The sequence below is a fragment of the Rhinatrema bivittatum genome, chromosome 1 (assembly GCF_901001135.1).
Source record: "Rhinatrema bivittatum chromosome 1, aRhiBiv1.1, whole genome shotgun sequence".
NCBI lineage: Eukaryota > Metazoa > Chordata > Amphibia > Gymnophiona > Rhinatrematidae > Rhinatrema > Rhinatrema bivittatum.
In genome coordinates, this window is record NC_042615.1 from 39,141,276 (window position 1) to 39,165,484 (window position 24,209).

At 45.6% G+C, this 24,209-nt stretch overlaps 1 protein-coding gene across 4 annotated transcripts in view; it reads left to right on the forward strand.

Annotated features, from left to right (window-relative positions):
* Nucleotides 1–4,066: 4,066 nt before the first annotated feature.
* Nucleotides 4,067–24,209, forward strand: part of ELMOD2 (ELMO domain containing 2) — an 82,089-nt gene continuing 61,946 nt past the window's right edge. For 2 of the 4 annotated variants that reach the window (XR_003856000.1, XM_029597035.1), the window contains exons 1-3: nucleotides 4,150–4,580; nucleotides 4,728–4,872; nucleotides 15,245–15,273. Coding sequence is in view for 3 of the 4 variants with exons in the window: in XM_029597035.1 (XP_029452895.1) it covers nucleotides 4,554–4,580; nucleotides 4,728–4,872; nucleotides 15,245–15,273 (201 nt within the window). In the remaining variant the exon portion in view is untranslated. Of the gene's footprint in view, nucleotides 4,105–4,146; nucleotides 4,581–4,727; nucleotides 4,873–15,244; nucleotides 15,274–24,209 lie in introns of those variants that run through there. The other 2 variants (XM_029597057.1, XM_029597066.1) reach the window with 2 other exon arrangements.

Consider the following 24,209-nt stretch of genomic DNA (forward strand, 5'->3'; position numbering starts at 1 on the left):
CGACTTCGCTTCAGCCTGCCGCCTGCCTCTGACCTTGGTCCGTTCCCGACTTCGCTTCAGCCTGCCGCCTGCCTCTGACCTTGGTCCGTTCCCGACTCCGCTACAGCCTGCTTCAGTTCACAGCTAGCTACAGACTCCATTCCAGTCTACAGCCTGCTCCAGTTCACAGCCTGCTCCAGACTCCGTTCCAGTCTACAGCCTGCTCCAGTTCACAGCCAGCTACAGACTCCGTTCCAGTCTACCGCCTGCTCCAGTTCACAGCCAGCTACAGACTCCGTTCCAGTCTACAGCCTGCTCCAGTTCACAGCCAGCTACAGACTCCGTTCCAGTCTACAGCCTGCTCCAGTTCACAGCCAGCTACAGACTCCGTTCCAGTCTACCGCCTGCTCCAGTTCACAGCCAGCTACAGACTCCGTTCCAGTCTACCGCCTGCTCCAGTTCACAGCCAGCTACAGACTCCGTTCCAGTCTACAGCCTGCTCCAGTCCACAGCCTGCCATCGATTCTATCTCAGCCTTCAGCCGGTTCCCGGTCCAGTAATCTACAAACCCTGCCTCACGGTCCGGCTTGCTACAGGTATCGCTGCCGCCCGCTGTCCTGTCATCAGCTGGCCCTCGACCTGCATTGCCGGCCTACAGACTATCTTTCTCTCTTTGGACTTTTCTTACTACACTCCCTGCCCAGGCTTTATCTGCTATTTGACTCTGAGCGTTCTCCCAAGTCCCAAGGTTCCAGGACCCTACGGGCTCCTCCTGGGGGGCTCCTGGTTCCCGGGTGAACACCGCCAGCCTGTGGCTCCGCCTCCCGGCCTACCCTGTCACCCTGGGTAGACCGGCCCAAGGGTCCACTATCCTGACTGCAGCACCCAACTGCAACACATTGCTACCTATCCCATGACTTTTTACTTTTCCTAGAAGCCTCTCATGAGGAACTTCGTCAAACACCTTCTGAAAATCCAAGTGTACTACATCTACCGGTTCACCTTTATCCACATGTTTATTAACTCCTTCAAAAAAGTGAAGCAGATTTGTGAGGCAAGACTTGCCCTGGGTAAAACCATGCTGACTTAGTTTAATGGAACAATGTCTTTCTATATGTTCTGTGATTTTGATGTTTAGAACACGTTCCACTATTTTTCCTGGCACTGAGGTCAGGCTAACCGGTCTGTAGTTTCCCGGATCGCCCCTGGACCCCTTTTTAAATATTGGGGTTACATTTGCTATCCTCCAGCCTTCAGGTATAATGGATGATAGGTTACAAATATTTACTAATAGGTCTGAAATTTCATTTTTTAGTTCCTTCAGAACTCTGGGGTTTATACCATCCAGTCCAGGTGATTTACTACTCTTCAGTTTGTCAATCAGGCCTACCACATCTTCTTTTTTTATTTTTTTTATTTATAGTTTATTAGAGTTTTTACAAATTATAAAAATATGCAAAAAATCAGGAAACAATTTGCAATCAGCATAACAATAGTAGGCCTACCACATCTTCTAGGTTCACCGTGATTTGATTCAGTCCATCTGAATCATTACGCATGAAACTAATCCGCACACAGTTACACCTGTATTATGGAATATTATGGAATACACTCAAACAGGAGCAACCCTATCTATGAAAAGGCAACACTACAAATATTAAATCAGGCCCTAAAAACCAATACACCTCTTATTAGGAAAACAGAACTAGCAAGCAGCTATAGATTCCCACAGAAATAATTGTAAAACTATACTAATAAGCAGAATAAATGTATCAAAACAGCCATGAACAGATTAACATCCAACAATTAAAAACTCATAAAAACTATTAAAAATTCTCCAAACACCAATAAAATATTTCAAAAAAGCAGACACATCACATAATATTAAATAATTAAAATGGCAGTCAATTATGAAAAATAAACTTAAAAAGCCACCTTTACTTACCCCCTCCAGCAGCTCTCCTACTCCTCTTCCATGCAGGCCGTAGCACACACCTGAAGCAGCAGTAGAGGCAAAGCTCTATACTCATGATCCTTTTCCTTAGTGCCCATGTCTCTCAAACACACACCATACCAGTCATGCCCCCATGACCAGTTTCTGTCTCACACACCAATCATCTCCCAAACAGTCTTTGACACACACACCAGTCACCTTCCTGAACAGTTTCTCTCATGCCATACACACACACAGGCTTCCCACTCCCGTGTTCTACTTACATATATGGGCTTCTCACTCTCATAATCACTTTCTCTGTCTCTCTCTCAAACACACACACACACTCACCAGTCTCTCACTCCCATGCTTGTTCTCTCCACATACACAGGCTTCTCATTCCCATAATCACTTTCTTTCTCTCTCACACACACACCAGTCACCTGATCTCTCTCATGCATACACACACACAGGCTTCCCACTCCCATGTTCTCTTTCAGATATACAGGCTTCTCCCTCCCATGCTGAGTCTCACACACACCTAGGTTTCTCACTCCCATGCTCACTCTTTACATGCACAGGCTTCTCATTCCCATAATCACTGTCTTTCTCTCACACACACACACCAGTCACCTGATCTCTTGCATGCATACACACACACACAGGCTTCCCACTCCCATGTTCTCTTTCAGATATACAGGCTTCTCCCTCCCATGCTGAGTCTCACACACACCCAGGTTTCTCACTCCCATGCTCACTCTCTTCACATGCACAGGCTTCTCATTCCCATAATCACTTTCTCTCTATTACACACACACACCAGTCTCTCTCTCATTTCCATGCTCGCTCTCCATGTGCACAGGCTTCTCATTCCCTGAATCACATTCTTTCTCTCCCATTCACACTCAACAGTCTCTTTTTCTCACACACACCATCACTTTACCAACCAGTCTTTCTCTCATGCATGCACACACACAGGCTTTCCACTCCCATGCTCTCTCTCACATATGGGCTGATACACTAAAAACGCGGAAGAGCGGGCGAATGCCCGCTCTCACGGCGCGTGCACAGGCCACTCTCCTGTGTGCGCGATTCTGTATTTAAATGAGGCCCGGCGGAAAAAACAGGCAAAAGGAGGCGCTAGGGACACTAGCATGTCCCTAGCACCTCCTTTTGGACTGGAGCGGCGGCTGTCAGCGGGTTTGACAGCCAACGCTCAATTTTGCCGGTGTCCGAGCCCGTGGCTGTCAGCGGGCTCGAGAACCAACGCCGGCAAAATTGAGCGCCCGGTTTTCGACCTGACAGCCGTGGGCCGACTTCACATTTTTTTTTTTCCACTTTTTTTTACCCTTCAGGACCTCCAACTTAATATCTCCATGATATTAAGTCGGAAGGTGCACAGAAAAGCAGTTTTTACTGCTTTTCTGTGCACTTTCCCGGTGCCCGAAGAAATTAGCGCCTACCTTTGGGTAGGCGCTAATTTCTGAAAGCAAAATGTGCGGCTAGGCTGCACATTTTGTTTTCTGAATTGCGCGGGAATACCTAATAGGGCCATCAACATGCATTTGCATGTTGCGGGCGCTATTAGGTTCGGGGGATTAGACGCGCATTTTCGGCCCCTTACTGAATAAGGGGTAATGCTAGCGCGTCGAAAATGCGTCCAATGACGGAGCGCACTGTGCTGTATCGGCCCGATAATCAGGCTTCTCACTCCCATGCTTCCTTTCACACACACCCCCCAACACCAGTCTTCTTACTCCCATGCTTTCTCACATACCCAAATTTCTCACTTCCATGCTTTTTCTCTCTCTCACACACACATCAGTCATCTCCCTGAGCAGTCACTTTCATTGTCTCTCACATATACACACACATCAGCTCTCTGACCACTTTCTTTCAATCACACACACATTCTCTCACTTACACACAGGCAGGCTGGCGCTCTCTCTCTTTCTCTCATTCACTTCCTTTCCTCCTCCCCCGAGCACAAATGGTAGCTGCAGCAGCCTCCCCCAGCCCCCGCAGGCCAAGGAAGAAGAATCCCATCGGCCGCGGGAGGCTCACGCTGCTGTCTCCTTTCCCGATTACCTTCTGCTACTGCCGCCGCCGCTACTTTTCCGCACATCACTTCCTGTTCCGGGTCACCGGGGGGGGGGGGGGCGGTCAGGCGCGGGAAGAAGAAAAGGCCAGCGGTAGGTGCCGCAGCTTCTTCTAGCACCGCTGCCGTTCCTACTGGGCTTGAACATGCTGATAGCCCGGTGGCAACGGCAGCAGGGAAGGAAGAGCATGGGAGAGACTAGGAGCACGCGACACACTGGAAAAGAAAAATCATTACTGCATTATCATTATTATTTTGGAAAAGCAATCAGTCTTCACTGCTTTCTTAAAACTAGAAGCACAAAAGTCAGTGATCTAATTGTTCCCTTACCCGACAGGACCTGCTTACCTAGTCTTTGCACCCCCTTCATTGGCTTGTTTGTTTGTCTTGTACAGTGCTGGCTAGAACAGAGGGCTGAGATGCAAGGTTAGCCAGGGTTCAGGTTCTGCTTTGCCCACCCATGCTGCTTGTGACCTTTGGGCAAGCCACGTAAGCCTTTGTCTCGGGTACCAGTTTAGAATGTAAACAATCTGGGGCAGGGAAATGCCTTCCCAAATTCAGGTGCAGTGGGTAAGTCCAAAGCATTCATCAAATGAAATTGACTCTTTCTGATCAAGTCAGTAATGTGCCTAAATATAATATTTGTGGTTTGCAGCATTAATGTGCTGCTGGTGGTGTGTGTGTGGGTCCTAAAAGAAATGCCGTTCTCTTCTGCAGATGTTTCGCCACCTGTGGCAGTACCTTTACAGCACCCTCTTTAGGTTTTGGATTAAATGGATTTTGAGGCAGCTGACCAGGAAATGTGAATTACAACGAATTTGTGATGGTTCAAAGCAAGGTGCACCCAGGACACACAGAATAGGTAAGCAAAGAATGAATTGTCTCATAATATCTGACCGCTTTCCCCATGTGTACTGCTGGCAAAATTAAATTTTAGATGAGAGCACGTGATAAAGGGAAAATTCTAATTGAATAAGAGCCATTTCAGTTCACTTTTTCCATTTGAAAGCTTGTTTCTCCCAATATTGATCTTGTCTCCCATTTTTCTCACCTGGGGGTCAATGTACTAAACCATGAAAAACTTTTTTTTTTTTTTTTTTTGTAGACAGGGAACCTATGCAAGGTAAAAAGCACAGAATGCCCTGAAACATGCAAAAAAAAAAAAAGTAGGCTTTTGTGCAGTCTTACACTTATAAAGTCCTGTTTGTGAAAAGTGTGAAAGTTCTATTTAATCTCTACATTAATCTGCTACTGCTTCACAATATTGTGCAAAGCAGCCCAATAATGCAGAAATTGGCAATAACCACCTTGTGGAGACAGTTTTGCGCACTGGCTTTCACGAATAAGATAACTTATCTTGTATACTGTTTGATTCTTACTGTAAATTTGTAGATAGTGCTTTTTTATTAGCCCTTGGACAGTTGTTCATCCACCACTATTTATTGTTCATTTGTTTTGTTCTGTCCTTTTATTCTTCTCTTTTCTCAGAGCTTATTGTTAATCGCTGCCCTCCTATCCCCTTCCCTGTTTATTGTATTTCTCATCAGTTTTATGTAAACCGTTATGATGTCCATTCGAATATCGGTATAGAAAAACTAATAAATAACTTGCATGAGAAACTCTGCTATGCAACTCGTTTGCAGAAACGTGTCACTAGCCTGCATGAAACCCATAGAAATACATCTGTGTGCCACAGTGAGGGTAACTTGCCCCTGTAGAATGGCCCAGACTGAATTTTGAATCAGTTTGTGAATCTTCCATGCTCTAACCTACTCACTGTTACTCCTGCGGGCGGTAACTTAGTTTATAAAGCAGTCAGCAGCAGCTGCTGTCAAGGGCAGAGTTGATCCTGTGGAAGCATGAGATGAGTCTCCGGTAGAGAGACTCATCGTATTCTGGGGTGAATTTTCTGACATCTCTTGAAATTTCTGAAAATCTAAGAAGCGGCTCAAAAATCTTTTAGGTCTTTTGAGACTACTTTTTTATTTATTTTTATATTCAAGGGGATCTAATATCAAGATAGGAATGGTTTAAAATTTGTTTTCTTTATCGACAAGCAGGTACGAATTGGTGATAACACATGAGTAAGGTCATCTAACAGTTCCAACATGGACCCAACTATCAGAGCTCAGTAAAGACGTAACTGAGCATCTGTGGGTGTCCCTCTTCATGCAGCCTTGTGAAATCTCCCTTGCTCTTGCTTTTGTCTGAGCTACAGTACAGATGTGTTCCTAGTCTCTCTCTCTACAATTCTTTTTTTTTTCTGGCTCTTTTTATTGGCCTAATTTTTCTGCCTCGTTGCATTGTTTGTTTTTTCTTTTCCGAAGCCACTGCCTTGGCAGCCCCTCATGAAATCTTTTTGCTGTACCTGGGGGGATTTGATTTTGTAGTAGCTGTCTCTTAGTAGAACGTCATCTGTGACTTTTTTATAAAGTGCTCTCCTGTAGTTACAAAGAACTATGCAAGTGATAGTCCAAATATAAGTAGCTTTTATGCTGTGTTTTGGTTTTGACCTGTAATGTTTGAAGCCAGTTGTGGCCTCCACCTGCCGCTCCACCTGCAGTGGGGAAAAGGAAGCGAGTTCCAATAAAATTCCAGGTTGGCAACTCAGTGTGACTTGTCAGAAAATCAGCACCAGTTCCTGCAGACCTGCAATCTAATTTTCAAAGGGAAACTGCCAGCGTAGTTTCTTTTTGAAAACTCAGGCCGGCAGGAGAAAGCCAGTACTTTCTTTTTGTGCCTGCGTACTTTTCATCTGAATTGAATCGGGTGCAATCCCTGCATCTGCTTTCCCTGCTCCTTATTTCTCCTGCAAGTGAAAGTCTGCAGGCTGTTCACAGCGCAGGTACTTCTACCCTCTGTGGCAGGGAGTGGTAACTTTTTTTTTTAAAAAGGGGCTTTTTCAGACATAAAATGTTTTGAAACTTACCCTCTGAAAATTGACCTCCTTTTAGCCTACTTCTTAAAATACTTTTTCTTTTATGATTCTTACAAACATGTACAGAAAACGATAGTCACAAAATTTATATTGAAGAAAAAGCAGAATAACCACTTTCTTTTCAAAGGGAAAGTGGCTTAGTATTTTTTTATTGTAACTTGTTTTATATTTAACTTGTGTGTCGCTTTGATTTTATATTAGAAAGTTTAATTTAAAACTTATAATAATAACTAAAGAATGAGACGTGGCCTAGAACAACTCGAAGTGGTTGGAAGATTTGGCAGCTGGAATTCAGTGCAGAGTCATGGTTTTTGGGGTATGGTAATCCAAAGGAGTTGTATGTGTTGCGAGGCAAAAGAGTGAGCATGAACTGGGAGAGAAATCTCGGGGTGATAGTGTCTGATGATCTGAATGTGGTGAAACAGTGGGCCAAGGTAGTGCAGGACTGCATCGCAAAAGGAATAACCAGCAGGAAAAAGGAGGCGATAACGCCCATGCACGGATCCTTGGTTAGCCCTCATCTGGAATACTGTGTTCAGTTCTGGAGATCTCATCTCGAAAAAGATAAGGATAGAAGTGGTCCAGAGAGAGAGGCAACCAAAGTGGTGTGGGGTCTCCACAGAAAGCGTTATGAGATGAGACTGAAGGAACTTTAATATGTATACCCTGAGAGATATGATACAGACCTTCAAATACTTGAAAGAAATTGATATACAAAAGTCAAATCTTTTCTGATTTGAAAGGAAGCTGTAAAACTAGGGGATCACGATATGAAACTCCAAGAAGAATCAGGAACACTGTCAGGAGATAATGCTTCACAAAAGGGTGGTGGATGCATGGAATGCCCTCGAGGAAGAGGTGGCAAAAACGAGAGTGGTAATGGAGTTCAAAAGGACGAGGTACAAACACAGAGGATCCCTGCTGGCTAGAGAATGGAAACAAAGAAATGGGGGGTAATCTCTGTTAGACCTGGGGGGGGGGGGGGCGCGCGGAGGTACTGCATGGAGAGGCTGTGCTACTACCCAAAATAACTTGCTGGGCAGACCAGATGGACCGTATTGGCCATCTGCTGTCTTTCACCATGTTGTTATGTTCATGGGGGGTGGGGAAGGGGGGTAGTGAACCAGGCTGAATGAGGGGTTTGGGAAGTGGGACTAAACCTGCGTGAGCGAGGGGGTCGTGGGAGGGGGAATCTGGGTGAAAGAGGGAGAGTGAGGAAATGGAAGGAGGGATAAGGGAAAAAGAGGATGGGGGTATGATTCTTCTAGTAGATATCTCAATTACATACTTTGTACACTTCATAGTATTTCCCCGCCCTTTTGCTACTAGTCATGAACAGTTTCCTCCAGACTGTGCACAACATTTCTCCCTTGGGTGCAGGAAGGCTGGAGGGACTGCGGTGGAGCTCAGCTTGTGGAGGTCCTGCAGGTGTGTGCCTATGAGAGCCTGTGTGTGTCACAGGCATGTGCGCATACACGGTGTGTGTGTTTGGGAAATATTAAAACAAACTTTTGCGAGGGGGTCTTTTTTTTTTTTTTAATTGTATGTTTGGCTGTTTTGATGTATTTATTCTTATTAGTATGTTTTAATATTATGAAATTTTATTTCTCCATTTTATTGCTTGATGTTTTATGAGGAAGAATGATTTTTTTGTTTTCCATTGTTGCACTGAATAATACAGTCATACTTGTGGTTTCCATTTCAGATTTTGTTGGCACGTTTCTATTTATGCTTTTTGGTCTTTCTATTCTGTTTTTAGTGAGTATTTTAAAGGTTCAGTTCTTGTATAACTTTAATTCTTGCTGTAAAAATGATGGTACTTAACACTGGCTTTTATAGCATTATTGTCCTCTCTTCTATTTTAACAAACGTTCACTCTTTCTTAATTTCACTTGCATGCAGAAAGTGGTTTTGAATGTTCTTGCAGAAAATATTTTTTCATTCACATATTTAATTGTAACTACTGTTAATAGATTAGGCAATTATTTTATGGCATGAACTTAGACAATGTTCCCCCCTCTAAGGACTAGGTTACTGTGAGCATAAAATTGATAGGCTTTTCGCATCAAAGAAAGTGCTCGCTGGGTAATGTAACCAGAAATTTTAGCTTATGTGCAAAAATATTTGCACATAGCAACTCAGTCCTTAGAGGAACACTGGTCATGAAATATTCTTATAGACTGATCACAAAGAAACATCCCTAAATTTGAAATTTAGCCTAAGCACCCAGTCTCTCAATTCAAGACTGAAAGTCATTAATAGTGTGGCGAGATTTCGTCCCATGGCCTTTCTAGGAAAGCAGACAAGTCCAGGCTATCTGGAAGTGAGAGAGTATCCAAACCTTCTTTCTCAGGATGGAATTCTCGTTTCCCTTTTGGTAGATAGTACATATTGATGATTCCTGTTACTTAAGATATCGGATGATAAACTATCTCCTTCATGTACTTCTTAGATAGTTTCTGAACCAGCCAATAATCTGATCCGAAGAAAATTTAACATTTAAGTTCCTCTCTTCAAGACAATTCTCCTAAGGCTTCAAGCATGGTATATAAAACAAATTGTCTTTGACAAAAACTGCACTAGATGTCAGCAGGCTGGCCTCCTATGTTGCGCAGGAGGTGAACCCTTGGGCTGAGGTGGGGTTGACGCTACCCACAGGGCAAGCCCTACGGTACAGGTCCCCACTGTCTGCAGGCGGAGCTGGCTGAATGATTGAGGCTGGAGCTTCGCCAGTACCAGCCCTCGTTCCCCGCAGGTTGATTCCTTGGGTACCGGGGCCGGCTGGACTTAGGTGGGCCTCCGTCTAAGGTCTTCTGTGAGATGACGAGGAGGTCAGCCAGGGGTCAGCAGTGGTAAAAGTAGATAGTCTGATCTGGATGAGGCAGAGACCCGGGCACCAAAAGGAACTGAAGGCCGACAGGGGGCACCCGAGTAAGAACAGGCAGAAGCCTGAAAGGCCAAGTCCAGAATGATGTTGAAAGGAACGTCGTCAAGCAGGCTGAAGTCAGGGCAGGCAGGGAAGTGTGGCAAGACAAGCATGGGTCAAAACCAGAGGTCAGTGAGAATAGTCAGGCAAGGCAGAGGTCAAACTTGAAGGAAGTCAATAGCGTAGTCAGGCAAAGCAATGGTCAGATCCAGGAGACAATCAATAGCAACAAGCAGGGTAGACACGGAACACAGAAACAGGTACCAGGATCAGGAACGGAGAAGAACCAGGAACACGGAGGTATCACAGGGAGATGCAACTAATCACACGACTAGCATGGAGACCTGTTGCCAAGGCAGGGAAGGATTGGCTGGGCCCGGCCTTATATACCGGGACCCAGTAACGTCATCATCCGGGACCGCGGGTTGGATTCCCGCTGCAACCCCTTCAAAAGGAGAACAGATGTGCGAGGTGGCGGCGGGGAGGCCCGCCGCAGAGCTGAGACATCCGCCACGGAGCTGAGAGCACAGGGAGCGGCCTGAAGTCTGAGGAGGCGGTCCCTGGCAGCAAGGGAAACTAAACCAGGTGTTGGAGCAGGCGAACGGGGGTAAGAGGGCCTGGCCTCAGGCATGCCGTGGCTGGCACATGCGACGTCCTATAGTGGTGACCTTCCTTTCAAGCTGTTCTGTCAATTTACCCCGGTTCTCAAAATCTGGCTGCAACTTCAGCAGAAAACCTTTTAAATAAACTAGTAACTACAGGCAGTAAAGTAATTTCTGTCCAGGTAACAATATTCAGATGTTGTCTAATTTGATTTTCATCTCAGGGGCAGGGATGTTAGGAACACTTCCCCATTCCACAGGCATTGTCACTGTTACCAGCCTAGGGTCCCCTTGGGGAAACTGATGCATCCTGCTGCTGACCTCTTTCTTGCAATATGATCTCCTTGCCCCATATATAAAATCTGCCTCCACAGACAACCAGCTCAGTGCTTGCTTCTGTGCTGGGCTACGTCAGGGAGAGAAGCAAGGAGGTACCAGCAAAACTTGGAGGAATCTTGCTGCCAGAGCATAAGGAAAGCTCCCTCTCACTGTCCCCTTTGTACACCTTGGTATTGTTCACTGGATGCTGAGAGCCTGTCCGTACAAAGGAGTCTATCAATGTCTGCGCCCCCCTCCTGAAGGTGGTGGATGCAAAGTTGGCTGGGCCTTTAACTTGGCCTTCCTTCTTGCTGGAATAGCAGCAAACTAGGAAAACCGGCAGGAGCTAAAACTTTTTGTCTGAGATAGGCGCCAACTTAGCTCCTTCCCCAGAGTTATCACCAGTTTAATTTTTTGCAAAAGAGGCAGGTATTTATGAAATGTAAAAACATAATCTAAGTACTTCTTTCTTTACATGGGTTTGGTTACCATGTTAAAATTAGATGCTATATATGTCTCCAACCACAAGATATCAGCAGGAAGTTAATTCTAAAGGAGCAGGTTTGTTTTAAATCAAGTTTTTATTTATAGGAGATTATAGGTTAAATGTTCTATCAGCAATTTGCTGCAACAATCACTCTGACAATTTTATCTATTACAGTTTCTTTTAGAAGAGGAACACATTCTCTTTTGGAAAAAGAGCAGTGTTTTCTTTTTATAATTAACTTGTAGTCTGGACTTACTGGTAAGTGGGAATTCTTCAGTGCTGTTTTTCAGGTACCTCTTTTTTATCTTAGGGCCAGACCTATATGAGCTGAAATTCTTCAAATTTTTTGAATATTTTAGAATGACTCGCTTGATGGACTAAATGTAACTCTTTCACTGGACTGAGTATTGGATGCATTTTTTTGAAATTCATCTCTCCTGCTGGGCAATCTAACGTTGTGCCATCTCTCTCTCTTTCTGAACTGAACATTCACTTTTTGAGAGTTTGGTCCTCCACCTTATTGATTGGGTCTTTTTATCAAAGCCTTGTTTTTCTTCTTGGTCGGTTTTCCAAATGGAGAGAGGTCATTGGAGTACCACAGGGATCGGTACTGGGGCCTGTATTGTTCAACACATTCATAATTGGAAAAGGGAGCTACACATCAGGTGGTAAAATTTTGTAGATGATATGAAAATATTTAAAGTTAAATTTGCAGTTCTTTACAGTCTGCTGCGGAAGAACCCCGAGAGACTAGGAGACTAGGCCTCTGAATGGCAGATGAAATTTAATGTGGGAAAAGCACAAAGTGATGCACCTAGGGAAAGCTAATCCTAAGTAGAGGTGCACAATGCTGGGTTCAGTATTAGGCATTGCCACTGAGGGGGGAGAAAGGACCTTGGAGTTCCTTGTAGACAACATAACTGAAATCTTTAGCTTAATATGTGACGGCAGTGGTCAAAAAAGCAAAGTGAAAGTTAGGAATGATCTGAAACGGGATGGATAGCAAAACTGTTCTTTATTTACCCGTTCCACCCCAATCACGATTTATAAACTTCTATTATGTCTCCTCTCAGCCCTCTCGAGTCCTAACCTGTACACTCTCTCTCATCGTAGGGGAGCTGTTCTATCCGCTTTAATTTTTGGCACTCTCCTCTGCACCTTTTCTCATTCTGCTGTGTCTCTCGAGACGGTGAGACCAGAACTGCACACAGTATTTTAAAGTGAAGTCTCACCATGGCTCAATACAGAGGCAATATATTTTCTATTTATTTAACCTTTCAAAAAGTACTAAAACAAGGGGATACTCCATGAAACTAACAACTAACAGATCTGAAAAACAAGTATTAGAAAGTACTCTTTCACGCTGTACAATCCAGCTGTGGAATTTGTTGCCAGAGGATGTGGTTGAGGCGACGAGCATAGTGTGGATCAGAAGAGGGTTGGACAAGTTCCTGGAGGAAAGGTCCATAACACATTAGTAGCCAGGAAGATTAAAGAAAGCCATTGCTATCCCTGAGAGTGAGTAACAAGAAATAAATCTATGTTGGGACCTGGTCTGGCCTCTGTCTGAGAGAAGATGATGGACTTTGGTTTGACCCAGCTTGGCATTTCTTATATTCTTATGCTCTTCTGGTGCATGTGCTTTTATCTGTTGGCCTCTGTGTAAATCTTCTTCTTTTCTGGAAATTGTGTGTGTTTATGTATCTAACGCCAAAGTTCAAATCTGCATCTCCTGCATCATCTGGTCTCCATCTGTATGTGTGTGAATCTTCTGCAAATCTGTCTTAATTCTGTTCTGAGAGTATTCTGCAAGGTTTTCAGGGATGTAGTGACTCAAGTCACGAGGCAGGAAGAGGTGAGACCAACCTTCTCTGCCTCTTCAGATGGAGCTAGTCTGGACTGGCTCAAGTTGGTCATTGGTCTCCTCACCTACAAGGAAACCTTTTCGCTAGCTGTGGCTTTTTCAGACCTTTCCAGATGATCACCGATTGTTAGCCTACAACCAAGGGTCAAGTACTGATATGTCAGAAAAAAATGCATGGCCCAGCAGGGCGATTGGTCTCTTTTTGTTCAGGTTAATGCATGATCTTTGCCTGCCCGTATACCTCTGTAGATGGGTCTTCTGATGATCATGCCCGTCGCAGGTACTATTCTTTCAATAGTCCGTTCTCCAGCTGACGGGCGTTTCTTCCTTCACATTTGGAGCATGCACTATTCCTACATCAGTAGAATTAATAATTCAGCACAGAATACATTACTCATGCTACATGATAATGTGCAAGAGAGCCCAGTGTCTCTATTGGGTACTTTTGTGATGGTTTCCAAGTGTTTGATCATCTTAATTTCGAATGTTTAGTTCTGAAATTCCCTTTTAGTGCCTTGACTTCAGAACCTGACTTTGAAATCTAAGATGATTAAATACTTTGGCTGTCACACATTAAGTGCTTTTTGTTTGTTCTTATGATCAGCCATAGAACCCCCTGAAACCGTAAAGTGCAACCAGATCTGTCTGTCGGGTGCACCCGCCCACCTCCGTCCGTTTCCCTGAGCAGTAATTGTAAAGCAGGCATACCCAGAAGAGCCCATGCCTATCTGATTCTGTTCTGCTTTAAACCCAGTGTATCTATCTGTGCTGTCTCTCCGTTCATCTGATGAAGGGAGCAGAGCTTTGGGAAGCTCGACACAGATGTATTGTAATGTCAGTAAGGGCTTGCCTACAAGTTGTTGCGTTTGACCTTTTGGTTTTATTTCTAAGGTACAAGGAAAATTTAGTTCTACATTAAAATTACTCCTAGTTTTCAGGGGCAGCCTGACTTCTAGTTTTGGTAAATGTTTTGTGAATTTGGTGTTCGGTTTATTGCCCCTGCTTCCCCTCTGCTCGTTAGGCTTTTCTTTCCCTTTGCATGTTGAACAGACACCCAGAGATTGTCCGTGACATCAAACTCTGCTGTTGATGAGGATTTTTTTTTTTTCTTAATTCATCTGAACATAGCAGACAAGAATCCTAGCAGCGATGTTCAATGTATCTGTTTTCATGTAGAATATCCCAGTTGAATGAGATGGGGAAGGGAGAGGCAGAGAGAATTTTACTCAGAAATGCAAGCCAGCATGCTCCTGAAAATACAACAGGAGGATTTTTAAAGTAGAAATAGTTTTTTTGCAGTCTGCGCTCTGTACATTAGTATTGGACAAGCTCTGGAAGGAGCTGGACACAGAATTTCTCCATTAGCTGACCCATGAGAAAAGTTGAGTCGCCTGGGATTGCTGATCCTTGTGTGTGTTGTCACCTCTCTCCTCCAGCTCTGTCTCTTTCATTGGACGTTGTATGCATGGTAGGTTTCACTGCCTGACTGTGCAGGGCAGTTGTGGAAGGGTTCATGTCCCAGTTACAGGCAAAAGACAGAATATAGTCAATTGACTTCTCTCTAGAACTCATTTTATCTGCCCCAAGCCCTACATCTTTACACCGGTGGGACATAAAAGTGATGCATCATTGTGCCACGGAGCTTTTATAATCCTAGATCCAACTTTCCTTTTCTCTGCTGAGCAGAGCTGAAAAAAGAGCTGAAAAAATCCTATCAGCTAGGATTGCTTTTGAGAAATCCTAGCTGATAGGAACCTGTAGAACAAAAGTTGCTGCCAACTTGCTAAGGGGCCTTGATGCAGCTTCGTGCCCATATCTAACTGGCCTGTAGGGGCTGGGGGAGGAGAGGGTGCCGGGAGCCCTACTAGCTTCCTCTGTTTCAGGGATCTCGCTCGGGGCCAGCCTTCTCTTCTGCTTAATTTCATTCATTCTTATTTTGATATTGAATGTTTCCAGCACCTGCCTCAGTCTCTTGGTGAGTGTGAAATCCCCCTTTGTTTCCCTGGCTTGCTTCGACATGATGGTGCAGGTGGATGCACTAGCCTGCAGCAGGACATGTATTTTTACTTTACTAAATAAATATTTCTCTTTTATTGCAGAGTATTCGTTGGAATGTTCAAAGAGCAAGGTAAGATCAGAGCAAATAATGTGCTTGCTCTATAAAGAGCTGCATGTGTATTCTGAAGTTTTTTGGGTTTTTTTTTAATCATCGAGCGTCGCTGCTATTTCATTGGATGTTGTCCTTTAGTATTTATAGTGGATCAAATTTTTATTTTATTTTATTTTTTTTAAGTACTTTGCAAAATTGAATAAAGTAGTGAAGGCAGTGCGTGCTTCTAGAATATGACATTTTTGTGTCCTTCTATAATTAAAATGCCACATTAGAAGTTATTCAAATCCTTTGTTTTATTTAATAAAATACTTTTATTATTTGCTCTCCTACTGGAGTACTCAGAGCGAGGTACAGGATTATCGAGTAGATTATATCTGTAAGACAAAGTAAGTAAAACCATAGTTTACTAAAAGAGAGGGGAAAGTCATGTTACACAAAATACAGATTCAATAATCTTACCCAAGATACATGGACAAAAGCATACCAGGAAACCAGTGCTGATGACAGTTGCGCCAGAGATATCCCGATGTAGGTGGCAGTGCCTCTGGGGATATTGCCAGCTAAGAAGGATAGACTTGGTGGAAAAAGGCCAGGTTTTTGCTGTATGGCAGAGTATTTAATATGCTGGTGGCCAGTCTGACCTTTTGGGGAGCCTGGGGATGAACAGGGAGAAGGCACACTTGTGGGTTTGGGCCGATCTGGTAGCTAAGGAAGTAACCCTAGATGTATAATCTCACATGATATAAAGCATCAGTTGAATTGGGATTAATTGATAAGGAATAGGTGTGAGAGCTCTCCTCTGAAGAGCATGCACCACAAACCTGTGATCTTGATGCTCATCCGAGGTAAGGGTTTGCCGTTTTTTACAATGTAACAGCTCTTCACTTGTATTGTTTGCCATATCTGAATGAGCCTTCATGCTTTAAATCTTATTTAAAAGCATTCATATTCCGCAGAAGTACAACACTTTTTTTTTCATGGCAGACTACAAATTGTCAAAACATACATGATGTATAGAAAATATCTGTTATGTGATGTATATTTTTCATATTCAGATCCATAATTGTAATCAAAGTAGTGCTGCGCTGATAGTTTGGTTTAAACACCTTGCGTGAAAAGGAATGTCTTCAGTTTCTCCTTAAAGGTCTTAATGCGATTTGTAGTGCACACGTTCTCTGGCAGGCTGCTCCATAGATGGGGGCTGGCCACCGAAAGAACTCAGTTTCTTGTCAAACCAGTTTTTTGGAGCTGGGACCTAATGTAAGTTTATTTTTTGTGTTGTTTTTGGTTTGTTTGTTTTTTTTAATTCACTGAGTCATCGTAGCTTGTGTAGCAGCAGAGCTGTGCCTGGCTGTTGTGTTGGGCCCAATCACGCAGTTGTGTGACTTCATTGCTCCCTTCTCCTGGCCCAGCAGCAGCTGGAACTCATGGAGCACACTTGCTTCTTTCACGAGCAGGTTAGTTTGTTTGTTTTTTTTCCCCCAATAACAGGGGTGGAGGTAGCAACAAGTCCTGGTTTGCCTTTAAAAGGAGGGGAAACTGGAGAAATAGAAATGAAGAAAAATCTGCAGTTTCATGGTTGAACTTCCTTGGGATATTATAAGGCAGCCTTATGTTTATTGTGACTTAGCTTGAGCCATTGCCAAGCTTGTGAGTCTTGTCGGTATACCTTGATGGCCTGTGGCTGTCTTTAGGAGAGCTAATCCATCTTTTTACTGGATTAACCCTCCTGATGCAGTGTGCAGCAAGTTTCCTGTGTATGACATAAATATTGTACATGAGCTTTCCAGCTAATGTCAAAGCATCTGAAGATGGGGACCTATGTGGTCTTGATGACTTGCATGTTGTCATCTTTGTACCTTTTTACCAAAGCAACATAAAAATGATCACATCCTGTCTTCTCCAGGACCAATATGCAGGGTTACATCAGTGGCATAGCCAGAACTCATTTTTGGCAGGGTGCGAGGTTTAATATAGGCGGGCATGAGGCATACATATGTGAGTGTACCATCAGCAGCCAATCAGTCAGTCTCTCTCTTGCTCTTTTTATCTATACCCACTTCTCCTCATGATGAGAGGGAGACTGGTGGGAAGTAGGGATGCTGAGAGAGAGTGCTGAAGATGGTGGTCAACACTTGAGAGAGGCTGCTGTCCCCAGCAGTGTCTTTACAACGTCTACCCCACCATCTCCAGCAGTCTCTCTGGTCTTGACCTCTTTATCCCATGTCTCATCCTCCACATTCCACCACGTCTCTCTCTCTCTCATATCCCCTCCCCTTTTGCTTCTCTTAACTGCACACTCTGTCCAATTCTCCCAGAGGCACTGCCTGGTATTTGTGACGCAGCTCGGATTCATAGGGCCCCAGACAAAATTTTGATCATAATCCATCTCCCTGAGGATAATCTTGTAAAAATACACAATTGGACGTCTTACTTTTAAATCTAAAACTTTTTTAAAATGAATGCTCACGTTATGTTGATTACTGCAGGGACACCAGAAACTCCCTCCACTGCTAGGCACTCTGTGAAGTAATGCAAAACCCCTGCAGAAAAAGTCACCTAGGACCTTTTAGAGAGAACCTACCTTAACAGTACTAACTCCCACAGCAAGGCTCCTACTTAGAAACATGACAGCAGCACCTGACCATATGACCCATCTTTCTGCCCAGTTTAGCTTTATAATTCCCATTCCCTGTACGTACCAGGATCAGTCCAAACTGCTGGGTTATGCCTCCCTTCCAGTAGATGGAGTCAGAGAAAAGCTGAAAGCACCTCCCATATACCCTGGTGCGCCACCTGCGATCCCTCAGTATTTTCTCTGACTCCAGCAGATTGAGAGGCATAACCTGCGGTCCTGAATCTCTCAAAATTCCTGGGGACTTGTCCCGACAGGTTTGATTCTATCACAAAGAGCCTTTGACTAGATCATTAAAAAAAAAAAATGTTTTAATTTGCCCTTTCTAAACTTTTTAGCAGTCATTTCAGCAGCCAGCCACAGGCAGGCAAGGCAGGGCATTGCCCTATAGCCAATTCCTGGAGTTTTAGTGCAGTAGCCCGGTGAGCAGAGGGGGAAGACTTACCGGTGGGCCGGTCACTCTCCCCCTCCCTCAGAGACTATTCAATTCCTCTGTTGCCCCCAGTGCTGCCGTTCCTTGAGGGCTGAGTAGTCAGTTAAAAATAAATAAATAGAAATTAAATTATAACTTGGCATAATACCAAAGCAGTTCATTTGATTAGATAGGGTTTTTACCTCAGCCGTGCCTGCCTGCAGTCTCCCGGGCCTCCGGAGGGGGTTGAGCTTTCATCTGACTGCTTCGTGCGATTAATGCCGAGAGGGACGGCGTGTGTTTCTTGTGGAGAGCTGGGGCTCCGGCTCTCCCACAAAGGCCTCTGCTCCCGGTGTATCTCCGGGTGCGAGGGGCCTTCGTGACGTTCGATGCCGGCACAGGGGGGCGGCCGTTACGAGGCCAAGAGGATCGCGCAGCGATCAGACGACTGAAAGGCAGAGGCCTGGCTCGCTCCCGATTAGCGTGGGAGCGGCGGCCATCTTGCCTCCTTTGGATGGGGGCGCTGATTTCTCTATGGAAGGAGAAGATCTCCCTCCTCCTCTGTCCCCGCCGGCCCTAAGTCCACATAGACCGCGCAGTTTGGCTTCAGACGCGGCTCCTCCTCCGTCCATCCCCCCAGGGGGGCCCTTAAAGCGAAAACACCCGTTTTCTTCTAATTTTATATTATTACATAAAGCTTATACGGAAGCGGAGACTGAGTGGGAATCCCAGTCTCCTAGCCCAGCTAAGATTCTTAAGGCTTCCATGGATCCGGGAAGGTCAGAATCTCGCATCCCTTGCTCTGACCCGGGGGATGGACTACCTGACCCGCTTGCCCTGGTGGACCCAGGGTCTCAGGATGCATTCACCCAGAACATGGGCGATACGGGTGACAATGCCACCCCGGTGGAGGGGGATGATCCCCGGGTGCTCCGTCTTTTCCGAAGGGAAGAGCTGGATCCTTTGATTTCGCTCATACTTCAGGAGCTGGAGATTCCCCTCCCACAGGAGACGTCTGATACCTCTCCAGGTGATTCAGTTTTAGTGGGACTTCGCGCTCCGCCACAAACATTTCCTTTTCATCCGAAGCTGTTCCAGCTCGTATCCCGTGAGTGGGAGACTCCTGAGGCCTCATTAAGAGTTAGCAGGGCCATGTAAAAACTTTATCCACTTCCTAATGATTCTCTCGACCTCCTTAAAATCCCTAAGGTGGACTCGACGGTCACGGCCATAGCCAAGCATACTACTATCCCGGTGACGGGAGGCACAGCGCTCAAGGACCATCAGGATAGGAAGCTGGAAGTTTTGCTCAAGCAATTTTTGAAGTGTCTGCCTTGGGCATGCGGGCCGCAGTATGTAGTAGCCTTATGCAGAGAGCTCTGCTACGTTGGGTTCAACAAATGCTTACGGCCCAAGACCTTCCCCTGGGAGAGGCTGAGCAGGCGAACTGCATGGAATCAGCAGTCGCCTATACGGCAGATGCCTTGTATGATCTTTTGCGTGCTTCGGCATGCACTATGTCTTCGGCGGTGTCCGCAAGGCATCTGCTATGGCTCAGTAACTGGTTGGCAGATGCCTCGTCTAAATCTCAATTGGGGTCCTTCCCTTTCCAGGGTAAGCTGTTATTTGGAGACGAGCTGGAACAACTCATAAAAGCCTTGGGAGACAACGTTTATAAGCTGCCAGAGGACAAACCCAGGTCGGCCCGCTCGCCCAGTAGCTACAGGGGCCATTTTAGGGAACAGCGTCGCTTCCGATCGGGTAGGGGTTCGAGCAGTCAGGCTAGCGTGCCTGCAATTGAGCCACAGACTCCGGGGCGCGTCAGAATAATGTTGGACAGTGTGACAACAGTGGCTTACATCAACCTCCAGGGAGGAACCAAGAGCCCGCAGGTGTCTATTGAGAGAGATCCTCTCTTTACAGGGCCAGAGAGAAACCTACGAGGGATCTCTGCCTCCCAATTCGCAGGAAAAGATAATGTCTCAGCAGACTACTCCAGCAGAGAGAGCCTAGACCTGATGGTATGGACACTGTCGACCACAGCCCTCCAACTGATAATAAATAGCTGGGGCCTCCCAGCTTTGGATCTACTGGCAACCCGGCTCAATGCCCAAGTTCCCAGGTCCCTCAGTCACAGACAAGAACCACAACCCTGGGGACTCGACGCTCTTGTCCAAACCTGGTCACAAGAAGACCTATTGTACGCTTTCCCATGGCCACCACTGGGCAGAGTCATTCGCAAGATAGAGCACCACAGGGGACTAGTTTACTAGTCGCCCTGGATTGACCAAGATGACCATGGTACGCAGACATGCGGGGAACCCTCTGTGCCTACCTCCACACAGGGATCTCATCCAGCAGGGCCCGATCCTCCACGTAGGTCCGTCTTGATTCCCTCTTCCGGCCTGACCCTTGAGGCCCAGCCTGAAGAATCGCAGTTACACAAGGCCGTGATGAACACTCTACTTCCAGCGCGCAAGGTCTCCACATCCCTGTCTTGCATACGGATCAGGAGAGTATCTGAAGCCTGGAGTAAAGAACCGCAGGATTCTCTCGCGGACAGCCAATAATCCATGATCCTGGAGTTCTTGCAGGATGATATGAAGAAGGTGTTGGCTCTCAACTCCCTCAAGCTCCAACTTGCCACACTGACCAGCTTCACTGCCGAAGTAGACGGCATCAGACTAGCAACCCTTCCAGATGTGTCCCACTCCTGGAAAGGGGTTAAACAACTCCGACCACCCCTAAAGTGGCTGGCATTTCTATGGAATCTCTACCTGGACAGGATTTTCTGCAGACCAACTCATGGTCTGCCACCACACCTCTTAACATTGAGGGCGGCATCCTTGCTGCTTCGGCTCATTGCATCTCCGAACTCAGGCACTATCCTGCCGGGAACCATCCTTAGGCTCACACCTACAACCATACAACTGTGCATGGTCTCCTCAGTCTTAACGAAAGTGGTTTTCTAGTTTCACATGAACCAAACTATCTCGAGACATCTTCAGATGAACATAAGGACCCTGAAGACTCTGCCCCCTTCGCCATCTAAATGTTGGCAGACTCCTAGTCAGATACCTGAAAAGATCGGGACCTGTGCGCAAAACTGATTACCTGTTCGTTCTTCACATCAGGAAGGAACAGGGGGAAGCGGCATTGCGGGCAACCATAGCCCACTGGATCAACGAAGTAATTAATGCAACATACATAGAGGCAGGAAATCCATTACCTCTACAGGGCAAGGTGCATTCTACAAGGGCCCAGGCAGTCTCCTGGGCTGAAACCAAGCCGCTTTCACCAGCCAAGATCTGTCGGGCGGCGACATGGTCCTCCCTACACACCTTCTCCAGGTTCTACTGCCTGGATGTTCAGGCCAGGGAGGACACAGCTTATGCAAGGGCAGCACTAAGTGGGCCACGGGCAGTCTCCCACCCTGTAGGGGAGTAGCTTTTGTACATCCCATTGGTCCTGAGTCCATCTGGCTACTCACTAGAAATGGAGAAATTACTTACCTGATAATTTCGTTTTCCTTAGTGTAGACAGATGGACTCTGCATCCCGCCCATGGCTGCTCCAGAATTAGAGAACCTCTGATATCAAATCTCGAGACTGAGCAAGTAAGGGTAAGCCATGGCCTACCTCTAATCCAAGACACCCGCAGTTGCTCAGGTGTCGGCGTTCATAGCGTTTTCAAAGAAAATACTGAAGAGCTAAGCATGCTCACGAGTATATGTAGGCTGACGTCAGCTTTGAAATCTGACTCAGTCTCCCATCTGCTATCAGGAATACACTATACCCATTGGTCCTGAGTCCATCTGTCTACACTAAGGAAAACAAAATTATCAGGTAAGTAATTTCTCCATTGTCTCCCCAGTCATCTCTGAGGCCCTACTTTCTCCCTCAGTCTCTATCCAATCTCTAGATCCCAACCCTCTCCCCATTCAGTCCTCTAACTCTCACTAACCCACCACTGTCCCACCTGATCCTCAAGTTTCAACTCTCATCCTCAATCCTTAACCTATCTCAGTCTGAGTCCTCCACCCAATCCCTAAATCCTGCAATCTTCACTCTCTTCCCCCCCCCCCCCCCCAATCTCAAATCAAGCCAGGTTCCTACTCTCCCACCAAGCACACCCATTCCTCCCCCCCACCCCACCTCCTTGAATAACCTAGTGCCAGCAGTCACAGTCTGCAATTGCAGCTCCTCCATTCCCCAGTGCCATATCTCCCCCCCTCTGTGCATTCCATATCCAGCTATTGCCCCATATCAATGGAGCCCTACACGGCCCAAACAACTGAGACATGAACCACTCAGAAGGGGAAGGACCAGCACTATCTCCCTGTGGCTCTTTTGGCCTCTAGTACACATCAACTGCTGGTGCCCGGGAGAACTCTGGGCCAAATAAGGCCACTTCTTAGCATCCTATGGCTCCTCTTCGAGCAGCCCCACTGCTGCTACTATCTTTTTTTTGTTTTCAGTGTGGGCAGTAATACTGATCACCATGATCCATCAGAATTGGGTGGGCCAGTCCCACCCATGGCTGTACCTCTGGGCTGGAGATGTACCTGGCACCACCAGCAGGGCCTGAGCCCACGGAAGAATGCAGCTGCTGCCATTGCCAACAGGACCTGGGGAGAGGTGCTGCAACCCAGGGCTGCTTCTTGCTACCATGTGGCAGAGAGAGAGAGTGGGGAAGAAGCTGGAAGAGAAAGGAGTAGGGAATGAGGGGAGGGGAGGGAAAGAAACTGGAGGGAGGAAAAAGGTACAGAATGTCTGAAGGAGTGGAAAAAGAAAAAAAGCAACCTCCTGCCCCGGCAAACCAGAATAGATACAACAAAAGAAAACATAATAGCAAAAAGAAAATTGAAAAACAAAAAAAAAGGGAAAATATTTCCCTGGCTCCTAAAAATTGACCCACACTTAAGTTTGCTAAATATTTCTCTACTTCTGCCAGCATGGCTCTTAGAAATTTGCTGTGAGATTGGATTGTGCTCCCCAGTACTTCTTTCCTGGTGGCTATGTCAGACACTTGGTCTGCCGTGGTAGATGCAACACACATATCTTCCCAGCTATTTACATCCTTGTAGGTCTGGTGGCCTTTAGGGAGCACCAGGTTTTGAAAATCATTGTATACCACACTAGCTGACTCAGGCCTTAGTAGCGACTAAAACATGTCAAGTTGGAGTTTAAAAAAAAATGCTTATAGTTTTGACAAGAAAATAGTCTTACTGATAAGGTCATGTGCTGTCTTACTACCCTGAGGAGCTTCCCAAGATTAGTGTTGAATTTGAGACATTTCAGACCAGCTGCCTGCACTTTTTCAGTTGTGGCTCAATGGGGAGTTTCTGCGGTTTGTACTCATCACTGACAGATTTATGGTCTTTTCTTCAGGATCTCCAGTCTGGGTGCATTCTTCTCTGGTGGTTTGCTCACTTAACTGTATCTTTCAGTAGCACTTGCATTTACTGTTAAAATTTCTATTCCATATTGCTCTGTCATGACAGTCCATCCTAGAAGCACTGTCCAGATGTATTCCACACAGTAAGAAAGGTGGAAGGAAGGCAAAACAATTACCAGCATGGTTAAAAGGAGAGGTGAAAGAGGCTATTTTAGCCAAAAGATCTTCATTTAAAAATTGGAAGAAGGATCCAACAGAAGAAAATAGGATAAAACATGTTGGCAAGTTTAAATGTAAGCCATTGATAAGACAGGCTAAGAGAGAATTTGAAAAGAAGTTGGCTGTAGAGGCAAAAACGCACAGTAAAAACCTTTTAAAATATATACAAAGCAGAAAGCCTACGAGGGAGTCAGTTGGACCATTAGATGATCGAGGGGTTAAAGGGGCACTTAGAGAAGATAAGACCATCATGGAAAGATTAAACAATTTCTTTGCTTCGGTGTTTAC